This window comes from Tenrec ecaudatus, chromosome 11 (genome assembly GCF_050624435.1).
Source record: "Tenrec ecaudatus isolate mTenEca1 chromosome 11, mTenEca1.hap1, whole genome shotgun sequence".
In the NCBI taxonomy this organism is placed as follows: Eukaryota; Metazoa; Chordata; class Mammalia; order Afrosoricida; family Tenrecidae; genus Tenrec; species Tenrec ecaudatus.
In genome coordinates, this window is record NC_134540.1 from 72,867,257 (window position 1) to 72,886,459 (window position 19,203).

The window sequence follows — 19,203 nt, forward strand, 5'->3', positions numbered from 1 at the left end:
ACACACTTATGTTTAAAATGTCCTTCATCTTATAAAGCTGCTTTTGTACTGATGATATTTAGAATTAGAGTGACATACCTGAGAAGGTGATGGAACCTCTATACTTAGGTTAAGTCTTGATTTCAAACTGATAGGAGGGTGTAGACCATTCCATTTCACTGAAGACTCCGCTCTGCTGGGAACAGGACTGACAGGGGAAGTCAGGTGTGTGGGGAAGGAGGGCAGCAAAGTGCACGTTCTAGAAGCAGATGAGATCTCAAGATCCATGGCAGCTAGGAAGACTGCAATCAAAACAGGAAATGAATAAAACATCCTCCTCAGACCATCTGGGGATTTTTTGTTAATTTGAGCCAGTTTCCTTTGGCCTCTTGCAGGCATTTTTTAGTAGATAAAATTTAAAAGATCAAAATTGTATTGACGTAACATAATTAAGAACATAATTGGTTTCTTTAAAGAAATCCCATCCAGCCACACCAGACAGGTGGGACATACGACCGTCCTAAAGATGTACACACTGCCAAACGAGATCCCCAGACAGAATGTCCACCAACCTTCCTTGTGCTCCTCCTCTGTGGATTTCTTAGCTTTCTGAACTTGTAAGAGATCCATGACAGAGTGTGATCCGCAAGAAAAGTCTGATTGTACCGCTGGGTGACTGAGACATGCGGGAGGGGTCTGATGAGTCGGAACCAACTGATTCATTTGAATTCCAACCTACAGTAGAATGAAGAATGCTTATTTCTGGGAAAGATCAAGTGAAAAATATGAATTCAACTAAGCAAAAGTCTCAGCTTATCTTTTAGACTATATTCTACATCATAGGTTCAGAAACTTACTTGGCTTATTGTTTTCCCTGTCCAGGAGAGAAAAAAAATAAACAACAAACCTACTCAAAGAATCGCCCTGGCAATTAAAAATGTTTGTGCTATGACCCATAATCCAGGATAAAGTGTCGTGATCTGTTTTGCAGCCGTATATCAGATCCATTGGGCAGTATCACCCAATTTGGAAAACACTGATCTAGATCTTGTTTATAGACTAAAGGGAATAGAGGGATCAAACAAGAAATCACTTTCATGCATAATTCAGATGCTTTGTAGAATATCTGGGTGAGTAACTATTCATCTCAATCTCACATCACCCGACTACATACACTATAATCGTCTTAAAATTAGGGACGACAATGGACTGGACAATCTACCATTTTGCACTCTCCCTTCCACATCAGACAGCGACTTCAAAACGTCCCTAATTAGAAAGGATCTTAAAAGGACCTTAAAGCCGTTAACAATTATTCCCAGATTTACATTCCTTATAATCCCATCGGTACTTCTAGAGGAAAAGAACAGGAGAAATAAGACGTAGATTTCTTTTTTTAAAGAAAAGGTGGCATAAAGATTCAATATATAATTATTCTAGGTTGAAAACAGAAAATTAAGACATCAGGTCAAATAAAGTTCAGACCATTCTCAGATCAAACTCCACTGAAAAAAAAATTACAGAAAGCCAGAATTGAAAACTTTTAAGTACTCACCCCTCTCATATCCGATATATTTAGTTTCATTGTATGAAACATGTTCAATGTAGCCTTTCCAATGATCTTTGCACTATCTGTTGCCTGGTCAAGAGTGACAGTCCTGTAAATGATAGAATGCCTTTAAAGGAACAGTCTACGTTCCTGGTGTACTCACCAGAATTTCCGTAGGAATACACCCAAAAACCCAATCCCACAGCCCCAAGTTGATTCCGACTCACAGTATCCTACAGGACACAGAACTGCCCCAGTCCAGGGCTGAAATCTTTACACTTAACATTTGTTTTTTAGTTACACACAGGCTTTTTGAATTCATCCATGAAATGTACTGTGTTTCTCTTCTCTGAGAAAGCCATTTGCAAAAAAAAGTAAAACAATATTTACTTCAGGTAATAATGTACAGAAATAACTTAAAGCAAGATTTTTACTTCACTGTGATTTTTCTTCCTAAATTGTAAATTGCATTAAGTAATTTTGTTATTGAGAAGTTACACAGCAAAACACACCATTTCTATATGGACATCAGTTCAGTGACATGGATTCCATGCACAGAACTGGGGAACCATCCTCTCCCCTCCTGTGAAGAGCTCGTCCTCGCCCATGAATGTAAGTGGCCTGCCTGCCCCTTGTTAAGCTTGCAGGCTATGGCTGTGAGGGTAGTTGGGCACCGTCCAGTTCCTCTGGTCCAAGGACAGAAAGGGCAGCAGCAATTCAAGAAGGTAATCTCATGTTCCTCCAATTCCCGACTTTCCTTTTTGCTGTATTGCTCCAGGTCAATCAAATGGAGAAAATTTGTTGCTCGACATGGTGATTTTCCAAAACTGCACTAAACTGACTACAAGTGATTTAAAAAGGCCTAAGCTCTTAAAAAGACCGAAGTGGGAGAAAAGACAGTGGAGGAAAAACATTCACCAAAATTGGGAATACTAAAGGCTTATCAGTACAGGGAAGGAGCTCTGATGGTGTAGTGGCTACGATCCGCAAGGTCTGCAGTTAGAAACCACCAGGCACTCCTCAGGAGAAAGACAGGGCTTTCTATTCCTTGAGCGTTAATCTCAGAAAACCACAGGGGCAGTTCTACCCTCTTACAGGGTTCACCATGAGTCTCAACTGAGTCGATGGCAGTGACTTAGTTAGCAGTACCTGATAAATTATCAAGTGCTACTAAACTCACTCCATTGAGTTGATTCCAACTTTGATCAACCGTGAAGGACAGGACCGAACTACCCCTTTGGGTTTCCAAGGCTGGAAGCCCTTTAGGAAGCAGAAAGCCTCGTCTTTCCCCTACAGGGCCGCTGATGGGTTTTAACTACTGACTTTGTGGTTAGCAGCTCAATGCATGAAACACCATGCCACCAGGACTCCTGTAGACATGCTCATTAGAGAAGCTCAGCATCAGTGGTGTCAGGTATTTGCTATCAAGGGAAAGCTGAGGTGTGGGGCTGAAAATGTACGAGAAGAGGCCCCCCTCCTCTGCCAGATATCGCCTCTCCCTGCAGGAACCTTAGCTATGTACAGATGTTGACACCGAGGGGGCTAAGGCTACCAAAGCACCATTAAGGGAAGGGCCTTGCTCGACAAGAGCCTAACCATTTCCTATCCAGACCCCTCTCTGTGTATCTTCCCATCTGCCCCTGGAGCAAGCCCACTTGGGAGTTGAACACCAGGACTGCCACACACCTCCACTCAATTCACCTAAAGAGTGAGGAGCCCACTGGTCTACATGCTCCGCTAACACCTTAGAGACTCCAAACAACACTGCTGCATGTCTCAGAGCAATAGCCAGCTAAGGACAACCAGAGAGGTGCTTCTAGAAAGTCTCTTCTACAAGACTGTGGCGGTAACATGGGAAAAAAGAACTCCGAGAAACAGAAATGATGGCCCTGGGGCTAGAAGAGGATCTAGGAGAGCAGGGACAACAGGGCATCTGTGTGCAAGGACCAAGAGACTGACCACAGTCGTCCAAGGAAGTGCTTGCTCCCCCACCATCCCAGTGTCCAACTCACAAATCTAACTGTCCAAGCACCCTGCCCAAAGGCAAAGGCCAAAACGAAATTCTAGACACGAATGTTCAGAGAGAAGAACAGGTCGTTGACACACAGGTAAGAATCATAGCCTCTGTATTTAAAACTTTCCTCAGTTACCTGGTAGAGGTAGACTTCGGAAAAAATAACTTTACCTCTGTACAATTTTTCCTAAGAAGATATTAGAAGACATGCTTCAATAACTGAGAATAAGCTAAAGATGGGAGAGTCCAACACCAGTGAGAGAAGGGATATAGCCCAGGACCTTAACTTTGCAGGAGGCCTTTAAAGAAACCAATTCAGATGGGGGTTAGCCCTAAGAGAAAAGTCTCCAAGAAAAAAATAACTGAAGTGATACAGCTACATATAGAAGCTATCTGTCAGTATACACATATGTAATCTTTGTACATATATATAAAAATACAGGTATGTGTACATTTACATGTTTTTTGTTCTGTCGTACACAAGGTACCTACTTGAGTTGAAATCTCTGCCAACAACCTAACAACTAACTATACGTATAGTCTGGAATTTCACTGAAAGGAATTAGAAACACACAAATACACTGGCAGTTTAGAAATAAACTCAGTGACAGATTCACAAAAAAGCAAACATACCAACTACAGTACTTGTTCAGGAATAGCAAATTCAAAAGGAAACTGACTACAGTGGAATATACATTATGTGGATCTGCGGTGGGTGGCCTCTGTAGTAAAATAATCGAACACCACAGGCAGTGATTCAAATCAAAACTGATGACCTCCTTAGGGAGAAGTGGAATGGGCACCCAGAGGAAGCAGCAATTAGGAATGGAAGGAAGAAGACCATAAATCCTCACCTGCAGCAGAAAGTTAGCACATAATGGGCACAATAGGAATAAGCTAGAAGGTGCTCCTCAGGAGAAAGGAGGCTTTCTGCTTCTGTGAAGAGTTACAGTCTCAGAAATCCAGTGGCCAGGAGTCACTGGTTTGGTATTTTTTTTGGGGGGGGGGGGGGAAGAGGATGGATAGCAAGATCAAAGTAACGTATGTGACCTTTTCAATGACATAGATCTATATAACATTGATAATACAGTTCAAATAAGAAACCCATAAAGGAACCTCAAAGGGATACAATCTTCTTGGGGGATAGAGGAGGGTGTCTTAGAGCGAACCACCATTGCTAAGGCCAGCGCTGGGTTCACATGTGGCTCCGAAACCTGACCCACACACACAGCCTGTCTTTTCTGTGGTGGTGTCACACTGCATCTGAGACTGAGGAACGGATCGTGTGAACTACAAGGTGATGAAACACGTGCAGCACTCTCAGCTTACTCAACCTCTGGGCTTCACAGAAGCCCTTAATGTATTTCAGTAAATATTTGGGGCTTTGAAGTCACTTTGACATTCTTTAACGGTCTGTAATGAAAAACCTATTTGTTGTAGTTTACACGCCATAAAAGCAAGACGCAGGCTGGATCTGTCCCATGGTAAGTAGTTTGCCAACCTAAGTGGTGGGAATAGAGGTCAACAAAGGTTTGCAGTTTAAGCCCACCGCCGCTTGGTGGGACAAAGACATGGCTGTCCTATGGGACTGCTCAGAGACCCGTGGGACTTCCCTGCAGTGGATCAGGAGTTTCAGTTATCAAGCCATCACCACAGAGCTAAGCCTCTGGTAAGTAGATGCTAACGCTCCACATTTAGGTGCTATTACTACTATGCAACAACCCAGGACAGTGAGCACAGCTAATACTAATCTAAGTGTAAGGCTTAGGAGCTGACCTCTGCCTTGGTCTCTGTGATGAGATCATACTTGTTTCTATTCAGCACGGGCTCATCTCAGGTCATGGCACTATTTCAGGCTGCAACATAATGCATAGAAGACTGCCCAGCACAGCCCTGTGTGGGTTCGAGGTTAGAGGTTACACACAGACACGGGAATGCTTATGGCAAAACGACCTGAGGTTTGCTTCAAAGCAACTGGCCCGGGGGTGGGGGGGAGTGGTGGCATCACAGGCTAGCTTGGGGAGTCTGCATGATTGAAATAGCTGTAGTGTTGAAATGAGGTTGACTGACAGGCACATGCTTCGGGGGTTCGTTATATTAACCTTCCTGGTTGGTAAATATTTAGGTTTTTCAGTGAACTTTCCCCCCCCCCCGTTTTTCTCTTTAAATTTAGGACAAAACAATGCTATTACCAGTAAGTACATTTAACAAAAAGCTGTGTGAACAACAATAGAGATGATAAAATATAATTAACCTCAATTTGTTTAATGCTATAATTAGATTTCTGGATTATTTCTATTCTCAGATAAAAAACAAACTCACTCCTCATAGAGACCCTACACTGTGGGTTTTCTAAGACTAATTCTACAGGAGTAGAAAGCCTTCTCTTTCTCCTCAGGAATAGCTGATGGTTTTGAACTGCAGTCCTTGCAAATTGCAGCCCAACACATAACCCAATCTGCCACCAGGGCTTCCTGAGTAAGCCCTTAGTACTTCTGGATACACCAAAATGGACAGTGTTAGGTGAGTTTCAGGTGTTTCCAAATGTTTGCATGCAGATGGGGGATTAGGGAGGAGGCGGCTCTCAATGACAAGCTCTCGGCCCACAGGGACACTGTTAAAGTGTTTAGGTGATCCTTCCCGTGGATCTTTCCAAACCCACCCGTTCCTGTTTCCACGCATTCTTAGCAAAGGCTCAAGTACGAGGCAATTGGTGAGACTCATACTGGATTAGACAGTTTCAGTTATTGGTCTAGATCCAAAGGAATGATGCTGTTGGTTTTGCATTGTGAGTTTTAGACAGTGTGGTTAAAGACTACACAGCATGAGGGGTTTCTCAGAGTGCATGGGAAAATGTATTTTTCCACACTTTTTGAAGCCTCCGTGTTCACAAAGGGTTACTTAAAAGTTCAATGAAGGTTAGAATAGTTCATACACTAATTTGAGGCAAAAGAATAATTTATTGGTTCCAGACCTTAAAACACCAAATTATTCCCCCCCACCCCAAAAAAGTTATAAATTGGATGTTCTCAAAGAGAAACTACTTTTAATAAGATTATTATATTCCTAAATAAGGTCTAATAATCAACTTGCTAAAGAAGAGACCATTAACATTATATTTAACTATCATTTAAAATGCTTGTCTATCACACATATTTTATCGATTGTTTTCATTTATAATCCATGTTTTGGGGCTGAAGGATCACATTATTTTCAAGTATGAGTAGTCACCTCATTGCTCTCAGCAGTATCAGCAGACACTAAATACCTAAGGAACCCTAGTGGCGCACTGGGTACACAATGGGCTGCTATCTGCAAGGTGGGCAGTTTGAAACCAACAGCCATCCAGTGGGAGAAAGATGAGGCTTTCTGCTCTCAAAAAGACTGAGAATCTTGGAATCCCTTGGAAACCTAAGAAATCTTACTCTGTCCTTTAGAATGGCTGTATCATTTGTAATCCAGGGATTGCCTGGGTTACAGAAATACGCAGGCAGTTCCAAGATTACAAATGTGTTTCAGTCTTAAATCTGTCTGTAAGTCATATTTGTATGTACCTCAGAACAGTTAGCTATCTATCGTTTGTGTCTAATGTCAGTGAGTGAAATATTTGTCTTAGTGTACAGTGTTCCTTCCAATGCATTAAAAAAAATAGGAAAACATCCTAAACATACTGCAGTGATATTCTCTGAATGTGCATATAAAGTAGTACCTGTTCATTATTACAAACCATTGAATGTACCTTGAATTTTTAATATGACAGACTCTCCTGGGGCTGGCTTGCTACTCGGTGGGCTACCTAAGTTGGATATTCATAACCTCGGAACTGCCTATGTGTGTGGTAGAATTGAGCTAACTCTTAATTATGCTAATTTAATTCTGGCTTGATAAAGTAAAACAGTGTCCAGTGCAGCATAAAATGAAACACAAAATTAGTCCTTTGGATCATAAATCCTTTATGAAGTTTTATCATGGCCATCACATTAACATGTGTGATTCGAGTGCTAACAGTCCCCTAGGTCCTGGTGGAGGTGTAGTTATGCATTGGGCTGTTCGTCACAAGGTCAAGAGTTCAAAACCACCAGACATGCAACAGGAGAAAGATGAGGCTTTCTACTCCAGGAAAGAGTTAGTCTCGGAAACCCACAGTGGCAGTTGTACTCTGCTCTGCGGGGTCGCTGCGAGTCGGAATTGACTTGAGGTAGTGAGTGTGGTTTGAAGACAGCAGTTGTCAGGGACACCAATGAATAATCAGCTCACAAACGAACTATACCCAACTAAATGAAACAAATGTCACATTCACATCGTCTTTTTCAGGTATTTTGCAGAAATCTCTCTGGGAGTTTTACCAAGGCCACCTAGTCTCACCCGTCTCTTTTGTCTGCGGGTGTGTAGTCTAGTTCAACCTCTCGGACCAGAACCCGAGTTAGAGGTTGAAGACCCCAAGGAAAGGTGGTTAAGAGTGAACTTCACGCTGAGATGGACTGCCACACTGCAGTTGAGGAGCCGCACAGGAGTGCACCTGGCCGATGCCAAGCAGCTCTGGCCTGAGACCTGTCTTCAAAGACTATCAGGAACACCACAGCTGAGAGTCCCTAGTCAGACCTTTTTTTTTTTTCATCATATATGAATTGTAATAGTCTGTATTGCAACACCATTTAAACATCTTTTTAAGACAAGCTCACCTGGCAATGTTATCACAAATCCCATGGCCGCCGAATTTGGCAGTTTCTACAGGGGCCCCCGGCTTTCGCACCATGATCCTGAGAGTCAGCCGCTTGCCCTTCATGCCAGCAGCTTCAAGTCGTCTTTGGATTTCTTCTGAAAGACTCAAAAGAAAAGCGTCTGCTTCCTTTGGCTATGAAAAGAGAAACATGGGAAAATGCTCGTGTCAATTTCCTATATACAAAAACATTTATTATTGAGCATGTCTAATTGTTCACTGTGTTTTGCTAAGCATCTAATTACAACACAAAGAGCCTGTATACCCATTTTCCCAACCAAGTAAAAAACCATTTTTTTCTTGCTTTTCTACACCATCACTTATCCAGGAAAGTGTTGATCCAATGTGCTTTCTTCAGCACCGCTTTCTCCCTACCTCGAGCCCACCATCTCCAGCCTCAGGGAGAGGAAACCGCTGGACTACTAGGCCCAAACACCAGGGGGGAACTATACTAATGGGCTCATCCGGCTTCAAGCCCCCACAGTAGGGTTTAGGCATATGTCTGTGTAAATTCCTGAAGACACAGCCAAACCCAAATATGTATTCCAAAAGGAGATGGAAATGATGCAATTACCCAAATCCTGCAACATTCCCCAAACTCACTTTCAGCCAGAGGTATTTTCTACATGAAGTACATTTTTTGGTCTGTTTCCATTCACTGTAGAACAGGTATGCCCTAAAATTGTTTAACACTTGACCCCCACCAAAGCACAATTGTTTCAAACCTATGCCTTTTTCTGAGATCTGGGTTCCCTCAGTCAGATCCTTGGGCTTTGATCTTACATCCTGAACTTCAAGCCTCAGGGTCTCCTTGAGCAGGGGGAAGACAGGGTAACGAACAGTGTGAACGATGACAACGAGGTGCAGTTGGTTAGAGGTCCATACCTGGGTAAACCTTATGCCGTAGTTGATCTCAGCTGAAACAGACTTCCTCTGCTTTTCAGTTCGAACTGGCCGATCATCCAAACCCCGGCAGAACCTATAAAGCATTTGACCTGTCTTGGGACCAAATTCTTTTTGGAGTTTGGCCATTGTCATATATTGCAAGTCACCGCAAGTTTTAATTCCCAAGGATGCCAACTTGGATTCCATTGAACGTCCAACTCCTAGAAAAAGGAGATATGAAGCTTAATTTTGCAGATACATGAATAAAAACAATCAGTGATAGGAAATAAACTGCTATTCATACAAAATCCTAACTTACAATGGGGTTAACTTCCTTAAAATTATTAAGTGATACAAGTGAAGCATTTTTTAAAAATTTAAAAAGTGAAGCATTAAAAAAATTTAAACAGCACAAAGTCATGCTGTTTAACCAGAAATGTCTCAAAAACCTAAGACCAAATTAAGTTATCAAAAGCATGTAGTTTTTATTCCTTAGTTTCAAAATTTCTCTCACAAAATTGTCAATCAAGCAATGCTGTTGTTGGCTACCAGCAAGAAGATTGATTTTCTACAGCCCCACATGTGCAGAGAGTGTGTGTATGTTGGGGAGATTGGGGGGTGGAGTGAGGGTATGACACGGGACACCGAACCACCAACCATTCATGTCTTTAACCATTAGAACTATCTGGGAACTCCTGATTATTATTCCTAAAAACAATATAACCTGTTGTTTTAAATGAGTTTGCTAGTACGATTTACAGACATACAAGCAGGCTCACAAACACTTAGGGCCCTCTACTGTCATCAAACTTTACCATAGCATCTACCACCTTCAAACGAGAACGACAACAGCAACTTTTGATGTAGGTCCAAGCCCAGAAATACGTCAGACTAGTTGAAAGCAGTAGTACTGATGACAGAGATGAAAATTCTCATCAAACAGGGGGCTGGGGAGGGCAAAAGGGCTTCTTTTATCAAAGAGTATTCACTGAAAAGTTAGCAGCCCCAACAATACACCCTCAAAGATAGAAGTCCCAAGTCTTGCTCAAAGGATACTGGTACATTCTGCTGATCTCAGTTGGGGCCTTGGTTTTCCTCCACCTACTCTAAAAGCTTACGTAGAAAATATGCCTCGCTGGAGAAATGGTTCAGATAGGGGAACTGTCATTAATATGGTTTCCACATCACCAAGTCACTATTTCTCACTGATGAGAAAAGACCATGCGAGTTTCTGCTCTTATGGGATCTTATTGAGGAGAGAGCTTGAAGTGAAGTTTCTGCTCCTTTCTGCCCTGGCCAATCCTGGCTCCCATCTTCCTTCGTGGTCAGCAAAACCAAGACCTCAGAAGCAGTCATGTCTGACACACACTTCAGAGATTCTCCCACATCTGACCTATGGTCATGGGTGAGGCTGATGAAGACACACTGACGGCATCAGTTGCTGCGACTACAAACCTGACTTTGCAGTTGAACAGCCCAGGGACAAGTTCAAAGCAAGATCATTTATTTCCTAATAGAAATTACCCTCACAGTGTTAAGGGCACTGCCTTCCACTCGTGCCGTTTTAAAGTCCAAGTGAGGCTAACATAGGCAACACGAGCGAGACCAACAGCCAGCCCCACCTGGAACAACCGTAACTCACAAGAAGGTGAACTTCTAAGTGAAACCTACCTGAGTTTTTTTCCCAAGATGGAGGGCAGAGAAACCCAAGGGGACAGGCAACTCTTACAATAAGCTAGGCACAGGCAGGCAGACAGAAGGTCTGGGTCTCCCAAGACACTCGTGGGTCTGGTGATCGATCTACTTCTGAAAATCCTATGAAGTACAGTTCTATCTATTATGACACACCCGGGGTCTATGAGTTGGGACTGACTTGACCTTACAGACAGACATTCCTGAGGAGTTCAAAGCTGTGTTTAGGCACTTAGCCAGGACACAGAACTTGCCTCACACTTGCACTACCCAAGAAGCAAGTGAAGGTGAACAGGACAATTTCTAGGTCACGGACTAAAAATCCTCTAAGACTCTGCAAAATCAATTCAGTAATCGCAAAGTCAGTAGTTCAAAACCACTAGCCGTGTGGCACAAGAAAGGTGGCTTTCTACTCTCATAAAGAAGTACAGTCTTTGAAATAGGCCTATAGGTTGCTATGAGTCAAGAATCGACTCAATGGCGAAACTTTGTTTCATTGTTTTTAATATAATAAAGGAACTCAGTTTCAGATACAGCTTTAAATATACAGGTTTCCTTATATATAAAATTCATGATTAAAATGGTCAATGGTTTTATCTAATACAGTAATTTGATTTTGCAAAGTTAAACTTACTTCACATTCACACTCACTTCTGATTCTAATACATTTCATGTCTCAACCTTATTTTTTAGGGAGTCAGAGAACTTTAAAACTACCCCACTATAAATGGCATCAGGGTCATTTAACAACCGATGGCCTTTTAAGACGACAAATTTCTAAGTTAGTTCACATACTACTTTTTTAGAAATCTGGAAATGCCACTAAGTCTACCTTTAACCACCAAAAAAATAAAAGAATTTAAGTACTTTTCATTATAAGTGTCCTGAATTGAACTTTCCCCAAATTAAACCCTAAACACATAGAAAGCTTTACAGGCATCTGGAAAGTGCCAGGTCCCAGACTGAGCTGTTTCTGAGAAGGCGGCGGCTGCTAGACTGCCTGCCCATGGAACCTCAGAGGTTACGAGATCCTTACATAAACCCGTCTGTCTGTCTGTCTCATTCCAATTCGTGAATGACACCTAGCTTACACAGTAATGGGATCTGATTTGTCTACCAGATGAATGGATGAAAATAACTATGGCAGGGAAAGGTGTTCTGCTTACTTCTTCAAATACAAAAACTGCTGGGAATTCTGGAATTGTCATGGTTCAGAGAAGAAAGAATGGGAGTATAAGCTACTTAATAACCCACAGCAGCAGAAAGAGATGACATTTTGGGAGCCATGAGGAAAATACCCTATTGAATGAATGCCTTGAGAGTATTTATATGACTCCTATAAACAGATGAATACTTTTAACAAGCGATGACTGTAATCTTTTAAGAGCTCCCAGGCCTTTCCCAGGTAGTGTTCAGATTCTCAATGGGGACCCCGTGCTAGCACTGTGCCCTCTGCACCTGCGCTCAGCGCTGTGGGGAGCGTGTGCTGCTGCTGCTTTGTGGCTCTGCGTTTACGTGACTTCCTGACGGTACCTTAGTGTGAGGCAAGGTGATAGGAGTGGAGCGTGTCTGCTGAGTAAAGAAAAGTAGGATTTGGGCAAAGACCTAATGAGGGTGGAGGAGGGAAGTGTTTGTTTAAAAAAAATGGGAATAATTGGAAGAGCAACATAATGGAATGCAAGCTTGACCCAAGTTTGGGAAAGTTTTTAGACAGTTCATACATGGAATTTGAGAAAGGTGGAAAAGGCGGCAGGTAAGGAAAGTTAGAGACGGTGTGGTGGGCCTCAAATCATGGGCTCATTTCAAACCCCCTGCTTTCAGAGAACCTATACATAAGATTAGTGTTATCTACTGGGAGGGGAAACAGTGGGAGAGGAAAGTTGTCATAAATAAAGGGTATGCAAAACCACTGCTTTATTTCCTTTAGAGAAAAACTTAATGGATTTCATAACTAAAATTGATAAACATTTAGATCCTTTACTGAAGCTACAGCTTTAGGTCCTGAAGCATGGTGATGGGTGGGTGGGAGGTAGGTTGTGGATGGGGGTAGATGGTGGGGAATTCGTTAAAAACTCAAGTTCTGTTTCTAAGGTGAAAAGCATAGAATGGAAGGGTATGAGAATTTATTGGGTGAATTCAATACTATGTAAGATAAGATTAATGGTTGTTACCGTATATACTTGAATATAAGCTGACCCGAATATCTGCCGAGGCACCTCATTTTACCACAAAAAACTACATTAAAAATGTGCCGAAAAACTTTGCTTACACTCAAGTATATAACTCAGTATATAATTCCATGTCAACTTGAAGATACATAGAAGTGTAGAGGTGATACTCAACCTGTCAATCAGGTCACAGTGGTGGAGCCTCCTTGTGGCCATAGACTCATAAGGAGATTCCTCCTCTCTTCCGTTACCTTCCTGATGGCTACGGCTGGTTGCTTCCAGAACCCACCACCGTTGGATCCACAAGATTTTGTGCTCACTGGCTTGTAATATTCCTGCATTCTGTATCATTCATTGTATGTAGCTGCTTGAGTCGAAGAGGGACTTATGCACTAGTATCGGACTTAGGGATTTGAGTTAGACTGGGCTGGGATGTCTTTTTGATATATAATTACCATATATATTTGTGTATAAGCTGGGTATTTCAGCACATTTTTAATGCAGCTTTTGTGGTAAAATTAGGTGCCTTGGCAGATATTCGGGTCAGCTTATACTCGAGTATGTACGGTACTCCTTGATGTAAAGCTCTATCTCACACATGAGTGTCACTGAATTTGTTTCTCTAGTCAATTTGACTGAACACAAGATTAGAACCTTACATTTTAAAACAAAAATAACCACTATGGTATCTAGAGTGGATCTTAGAACAGTTCTTATTATACCCTTTTATTCAATTTGTTTCATGCACAGAATAATTTTTATTCAATTTGTGTATGTACAGATATTTAACAAAATTAAACAGATTATCGATAAAAAAAAAAACCTTTACAAAGCTGACATCATCTGCTTTATATAAACTTGAGAGGGGTATCTAAAAACAACATCAAGAAATACCATTTGCCTTGGTAAATTTGGAGAAATTTACTAATCTAGTCATAGAAAGGACGTGAATATTTGATAACTTGTGAGACAGTCTCTCTCTCTCTCTCTCTCTCTCTCTCTCTCTCTCTCTCTCTCTCTCTCTCACACACACACACACACACACACACACACACACACACACACAATCCTGGATCAATTCAAGACCCCACAAGGCCAATCATTTGTCTGCTGTAACTAATTACAATTTAGTGATTTTTTTCTCCATGGCAAGGTTTTATAAAAGCTTGTTTCATGTCTTTTAGCCATATGGTAACTGAATAAAAAGCCAGAACAGCTGAATACCCTGCCCTTTGGACAAGGACAGCATAAATGAACTTTTACTTCAACCTCTAGCATTAACACATATAAAATATTCCCACGTGTTCAAGTTCCATTTTTCCTAACATAGTTCATACCTTTTCTACTTTTAATCAAGGTGATATTCATTGAGGAATTTTTTCATTTTGATTTTCATGGCACTAAAGAGTAGCTTATATATTTACTTTTAATTACTGTTTTGGAAAAGGGGCAACTCTATCAGGCACTAAAAATTTGACAATGTATAAGACTTTAAAAGATTTGTGTTTACCTGGTAGATTAATAACTAGCTGGCCTCTGATGAAGTCGTCGACTTCCTCTGGCTTTAAGTGGTACTGCCCATCTGGTTTTGCTTTTCTGGTTGCCATTCTAGCCAGGAGAATATTAGAACCTAGGAAGTTTATTTAAAAAATAAAAACCTTTTCAAGAAATATTCACGTTATATTCTTAATTTCTTACCCAAAACAACTACAGACAGGTTACATACCAACTTTCTAAAAGTAACTTTGAATATGTCGAACATTGTGTAACACAGGTCTATGCTTTATGCTGCCAAGGGGAGCAAGTGTGGGGGCTGGACAATAGTCAGAAGATTCTCTTTACTCGTCATTTCTTAGCCAGATGGTGGAAGTAGAGAAATCGGTCCTGACCTTAAGGTTGGGGGTTTTCAGGCAGTAAGGGCAACTATCAAAAGTGTACCAACCCTGACATTCATGCTCCGTAGGAAAAAAAACGAAAGTAACACTATCAGATTGAGAAAAACACAAAGTCAAGGAACCAGAAGCCTCACCATACAATCAGCACCCGTGGAAACAAAGGGCAGGAAAGTCTTACAAAGACAGATGGATGTTGACTGTGAGGTTCATGCCATGGATATGGACATGAAGGGCTAGAGCAGAGCAGAGGAAGGGGTTCTGGGAACTGACTGGCTATCAGATACTGGTGGAACTCGTATGTTAGGTGAGCTATGTAGATTTAAAATCTCAAGAAATCATGAAACGTATAGCACAAGAATGATGGCAATTAGTTTGTTCCAGGGCTATTATTTATTCCAGAGATAGATAGTATTAACTATGTGAACTTCCAACACTTGTAACGTGAACTGCACACCTGAGTAACACAACTGTCTTAGAAGTGAGAGCTTTATGCAGTAAGCTCATAAAAACACAAACAGAAAATGACTGCTTGAAATGAAGTGAAAATTTTAGGGATTCCAAAGCAATGCTTTTCGTTAAAATGGGTAATACAATGTGAGCTAGATACGAACCAATCCCCACAGAGGCCGCACATTTAGTCTGGTCTTTGATTTCCGCCCGCACAGCACTGGCAAACTCCTCAGGAGTGAGCCTGGTCTCGGCAAGGGCTTCGGTGATGTCTACCAGCGCTTCGTCACAGCTGACAGCCTCGATACTGTGTGTATAGCTGTCGACACAGAGCAAAGGCAGACACTCAGCCACAGCTCAGCATCTGTTGAGCAAGTGTCACAATAACAGCTCTCCGACGGCATTACCCTCCAATATTCTCTCACACCGTGTAAACGCTAAAAACCTAGTGGGAACAACAACGTGGGGAAAACTACAACAAACAAGGTGGCTGCGATGCCATTCTTTAGTCACCGACCTTTCCTCTGTTCACTTACTTCATGTTGTCTTTTTCCACGGTAACTACTACAACGCCAACAGCGTTCATTCCGTTTTCTCTCTACTGACAATGTTACTGCACATCTATGACTACCTGGAAAGTTCTCAATGAATTAGACTGATTCATGACGTTTATTCTAAATATTTTCAAACAGCATTTACCAAATCCATCAAATAAGTATCATATATACTCAAGTATAAGCCAACCCAACTATCAGCCGAGGCACCTAATTTTACCACAAAAACTGCATTAAAAATGAGCTGAAAGACTTGGCTTATATACAAGTATATACAGTAATTCCTGTTTGCCCTAACAAAGATACGATTAAACACCATCCACAATCGCAAATCTACAATACAGTAGGATAAAACAGTTCACTGTTCCACCTGACACATGGCCATTTATACTCCCTGATTTACTTTGGTTTTGTTCATCTTTAGTGATCTACCCTTACAGAAGATTTATCATAGGAAAAGAAAAAAATTAAGACAAGCATTGCTTTGCATTGTGGCTATGCAACTGAGTGAGAATAAATCTGCACTGTAAGGAAACCAGAGACCGCAGAAGTAAACATTTGTCTAAAGCGGTCTACTTGGTAGTGTGTACATAGTACAAGGACCAGGCTTCATTTTTCACCTCTATGTTACTGCAAGTTACAAATCAGATTAATACCTAAGAGTCATTCAGAAAATGAGTGTGCTTTGCTTAAGCTGAAATTAAAGGGAAAAATCTAAAGACCATAAGAGTACACATGATGTGAATTATGTTTTCCTTCAGAGTGAAATTATATGCCCTGGCAATGTTTCTACTGACAAAAATTGTATTGAGGTAATTATAGACGGATCTTGCTCAAGTCCTTCAGATCTGAGGTCCAGGGTGGCAGCCTGCCTGAGGACCTACATGCTCTCTCAACAATGCCACCCCCTTCAAATGCTACCACCGACCGAGCTTTGGAATACTCTCCACACTGGGATTTCCATATTTGGGATCTTAAGACAGCTACGATTATAACTGACCTACCACTCAGCACTCACCCCTATTTACTGATAGCGGATGAAGTGCACTGTCTCGGTATGTTTCCTCCCCTCTCCCCTCTACTAACATAAGCTCTTGTGAAGGAAGAATTATCGTAGGTCTTAGTCCTTTCTGAAACTACCAGCATTGAACAGTGTTTTTCACTTTTGTACATTTCTGAAGAACAAATAAGAATTATGGCAATTAGTTGGTTCCAGGTTTTCTGTTACTATTAAATATAAGCATGCTAATATCTTTTCAATCTATCTTTTCTCAAAAGGAACTAATCATCTTCCACAAAATTAACATCAGTAAAATCTAATTATTTTAGAAGATAAGGTCTCTATTCCTTACCAACCCATCATTTCTAATTTAAACAAAACTAGAACTCAAATTTAGTAGTATTAAGAGGGCACAAAAAGCCCAATTCTCAACCTGGTTCCACTGGAGCGGGGGTGGAGGGGGGGGAAGATCTGTAGGCATAGAATTTTCCTTGGATACCAGTAAACACTTGAACAACTTCAGTGGTGGGAAAATACACCCTGAAATTGAGCTACTCGTTACTGGAATTGAAGGCTACCCAACTGGGCGGTTGAACAAAGGGTTCCTGAAAGAGGTAAACATTCAGCAAAAAGAACCTTGATGACACGAAAGGAAACAAAATGATCTTTCACATGCCCTGGAGAAAACAGGACAGTTCAGATAGGAAAGTGACTGTAACATACACTGTACCTTGCCAGGGTTTCGTACATTGTTCGCGCAACTTCCTTATATGCATGAAAATCATAGGGAACAGCTTGAAGATTAGGACATAGCTGCTTAGCGTGTCCAAAAAACATTCCATTCTTAATGCCGACTTGTCTAGAGAGAGGAAAGAGCAAGGGCAGGCTGTAGAGGGTTAAGCTCAAACTATAAATAAGATGAGCTGGTAGTGTCTCCCCATGCCACTAGCACACGATTTTCAGTGAACACTATTTTCTTAAGGGATCGAAAAACAGACTCTACAGGAACCTTACAAGTTGGTTTTCCCCTCAAAGGAAAATGACACAATGGTCTGATCTGTGTCAGTAACATCTGTAGATGTGCATATGGAGACTTCTCCGTGGACGCAGACCTTTGGCCCCTTTGCAGAGATGCCAGCATGCCATATATGCTGGTGATATCCCAACGACCACAGAGCAGGAATGTACTGTTTTTCAAAAGACATTTTCTTTGCCTAATGCATGGCACGATCTGGCCAGGGCTCATCCCCCAAAAACAAAGAATATAAACAAAAGAACTACACAAACAGTGCTATGTGACAAACAGACAAAATGTACTCATCCTATTACCACCCAATTCCCAATTGACCAATTCCATGCTCCTGAAGTGGCTTCACAGTGGCTGAGATGCCAACAGCATTGTATATGGCAGGACATCACTCTGGGCAGGAGCCAGTGTTCCAGAACTTTGAGGGACCTAATTGGAAATGGTACATTTTAAATCTACTGAGTGTCTAAATGCCCCACATTACCCTTTGACATTTGGAACTCTCAGTACAAAATTATAATTACGGAATGATACAGAAATAGTAAAAATTCCACTTTACCACTCTGTAATGAACCAAGAAAAATATTATAGTAAAAACGGCAGCAAAATAACAAAGCAATGTTACATTCACCTAAGCAAACACATCACATGGCTAATCTATATACTCATTCAATATTTGCTAACTGCTTACTTAATACGGTGGTGTGCCCTGATAGACAGTTCTCAAACACAGACCTTCTGGCCTCCTCTCCATACCCACACCACCACTGAGAGCCAAGACAGAAGAGTCCCTCAAGTTACTCAGAGGTAAATGCAAAATCACCTACAGTCTATTACATATGCATGAAAAGTAATATATGATTGCTAAGACCCTATTAGATGAAAAATGCTAGTCAGAGAAGTGATAAATTGCATTAAAAACACCGAAAAGAAAAAAGAAAACTGTCCCCCCCCTCCCTAATTCATTCAACAAGTACTTATGTCTCAGAAACTTCACTAGGTGGTAGGTCTAAGATGATGAATAAAACAGCCATCATGAAGTTCATGAGGAGGACATTAAATTCACCTAGCACAGAATTTGTATAGCAAGCCAAGGGAGTAAACAAATATAATAGTTTAGAAGTATAGACAGAAATATGTATATAGCGGTTTAGTTACTAGAGTGGAGTTACTCGAAATTATTAAAGCAGAAAGGGGGTGTGTTGTTATGTGCCATCCAGTGTCAACTCATAGCGACCCTTGGAACAAAGCAAACACTGCCTGCTCCAGCACG

At 41.3% G+C, this 19,203-nt stretch overlaps 1 protein-coding gene across 9 annotated transcripts in view; it reads right to left on the reverse strand.

Moving 5' to 3' along the window:
* Positions 1–19,203, reverse strand: part of REV1 (REV1 DNA directed polymerase) — an 88,113-nt gene that overhangs the window by 3,753 nt on the left and 65,157 nt on the right. For all 9 annotated transcript variants that reach the window (XM_075563225.1, XM_075563230.1, XM_075563228.1 and 6 more), the window contains 8 exons: positions 17,634–17,762; positions 15,514–15,668; positions 14,518–14,637; positions 9,148–9,368; positions 8,225–8,397; positions 1,535–1,637; positions 552–714; positions 79–281 (listed from right to left, as the gene is read on the reverse strand). In XM_075563225.1, the coding sequence (XP_075419340.1) occupies positions 79–281; positions 552–714; positions 1,535–1,637; positions 8,225–8,397; positions 9,148–9,368; positions 14,518–14,637; positions 15,514–15,668; positions 17,634–17,762 (1,267 nt within the window). The remainder of the gene's footprint in view (positions 1–78; positions 282–551; positions 715–1,534; positions 1,638–8,224; positions 8,398–9,147; positions 9,369–14,517; positions 14,638–15,513; positions 15,669–17,633; positions 17,763–19,203) is intronic.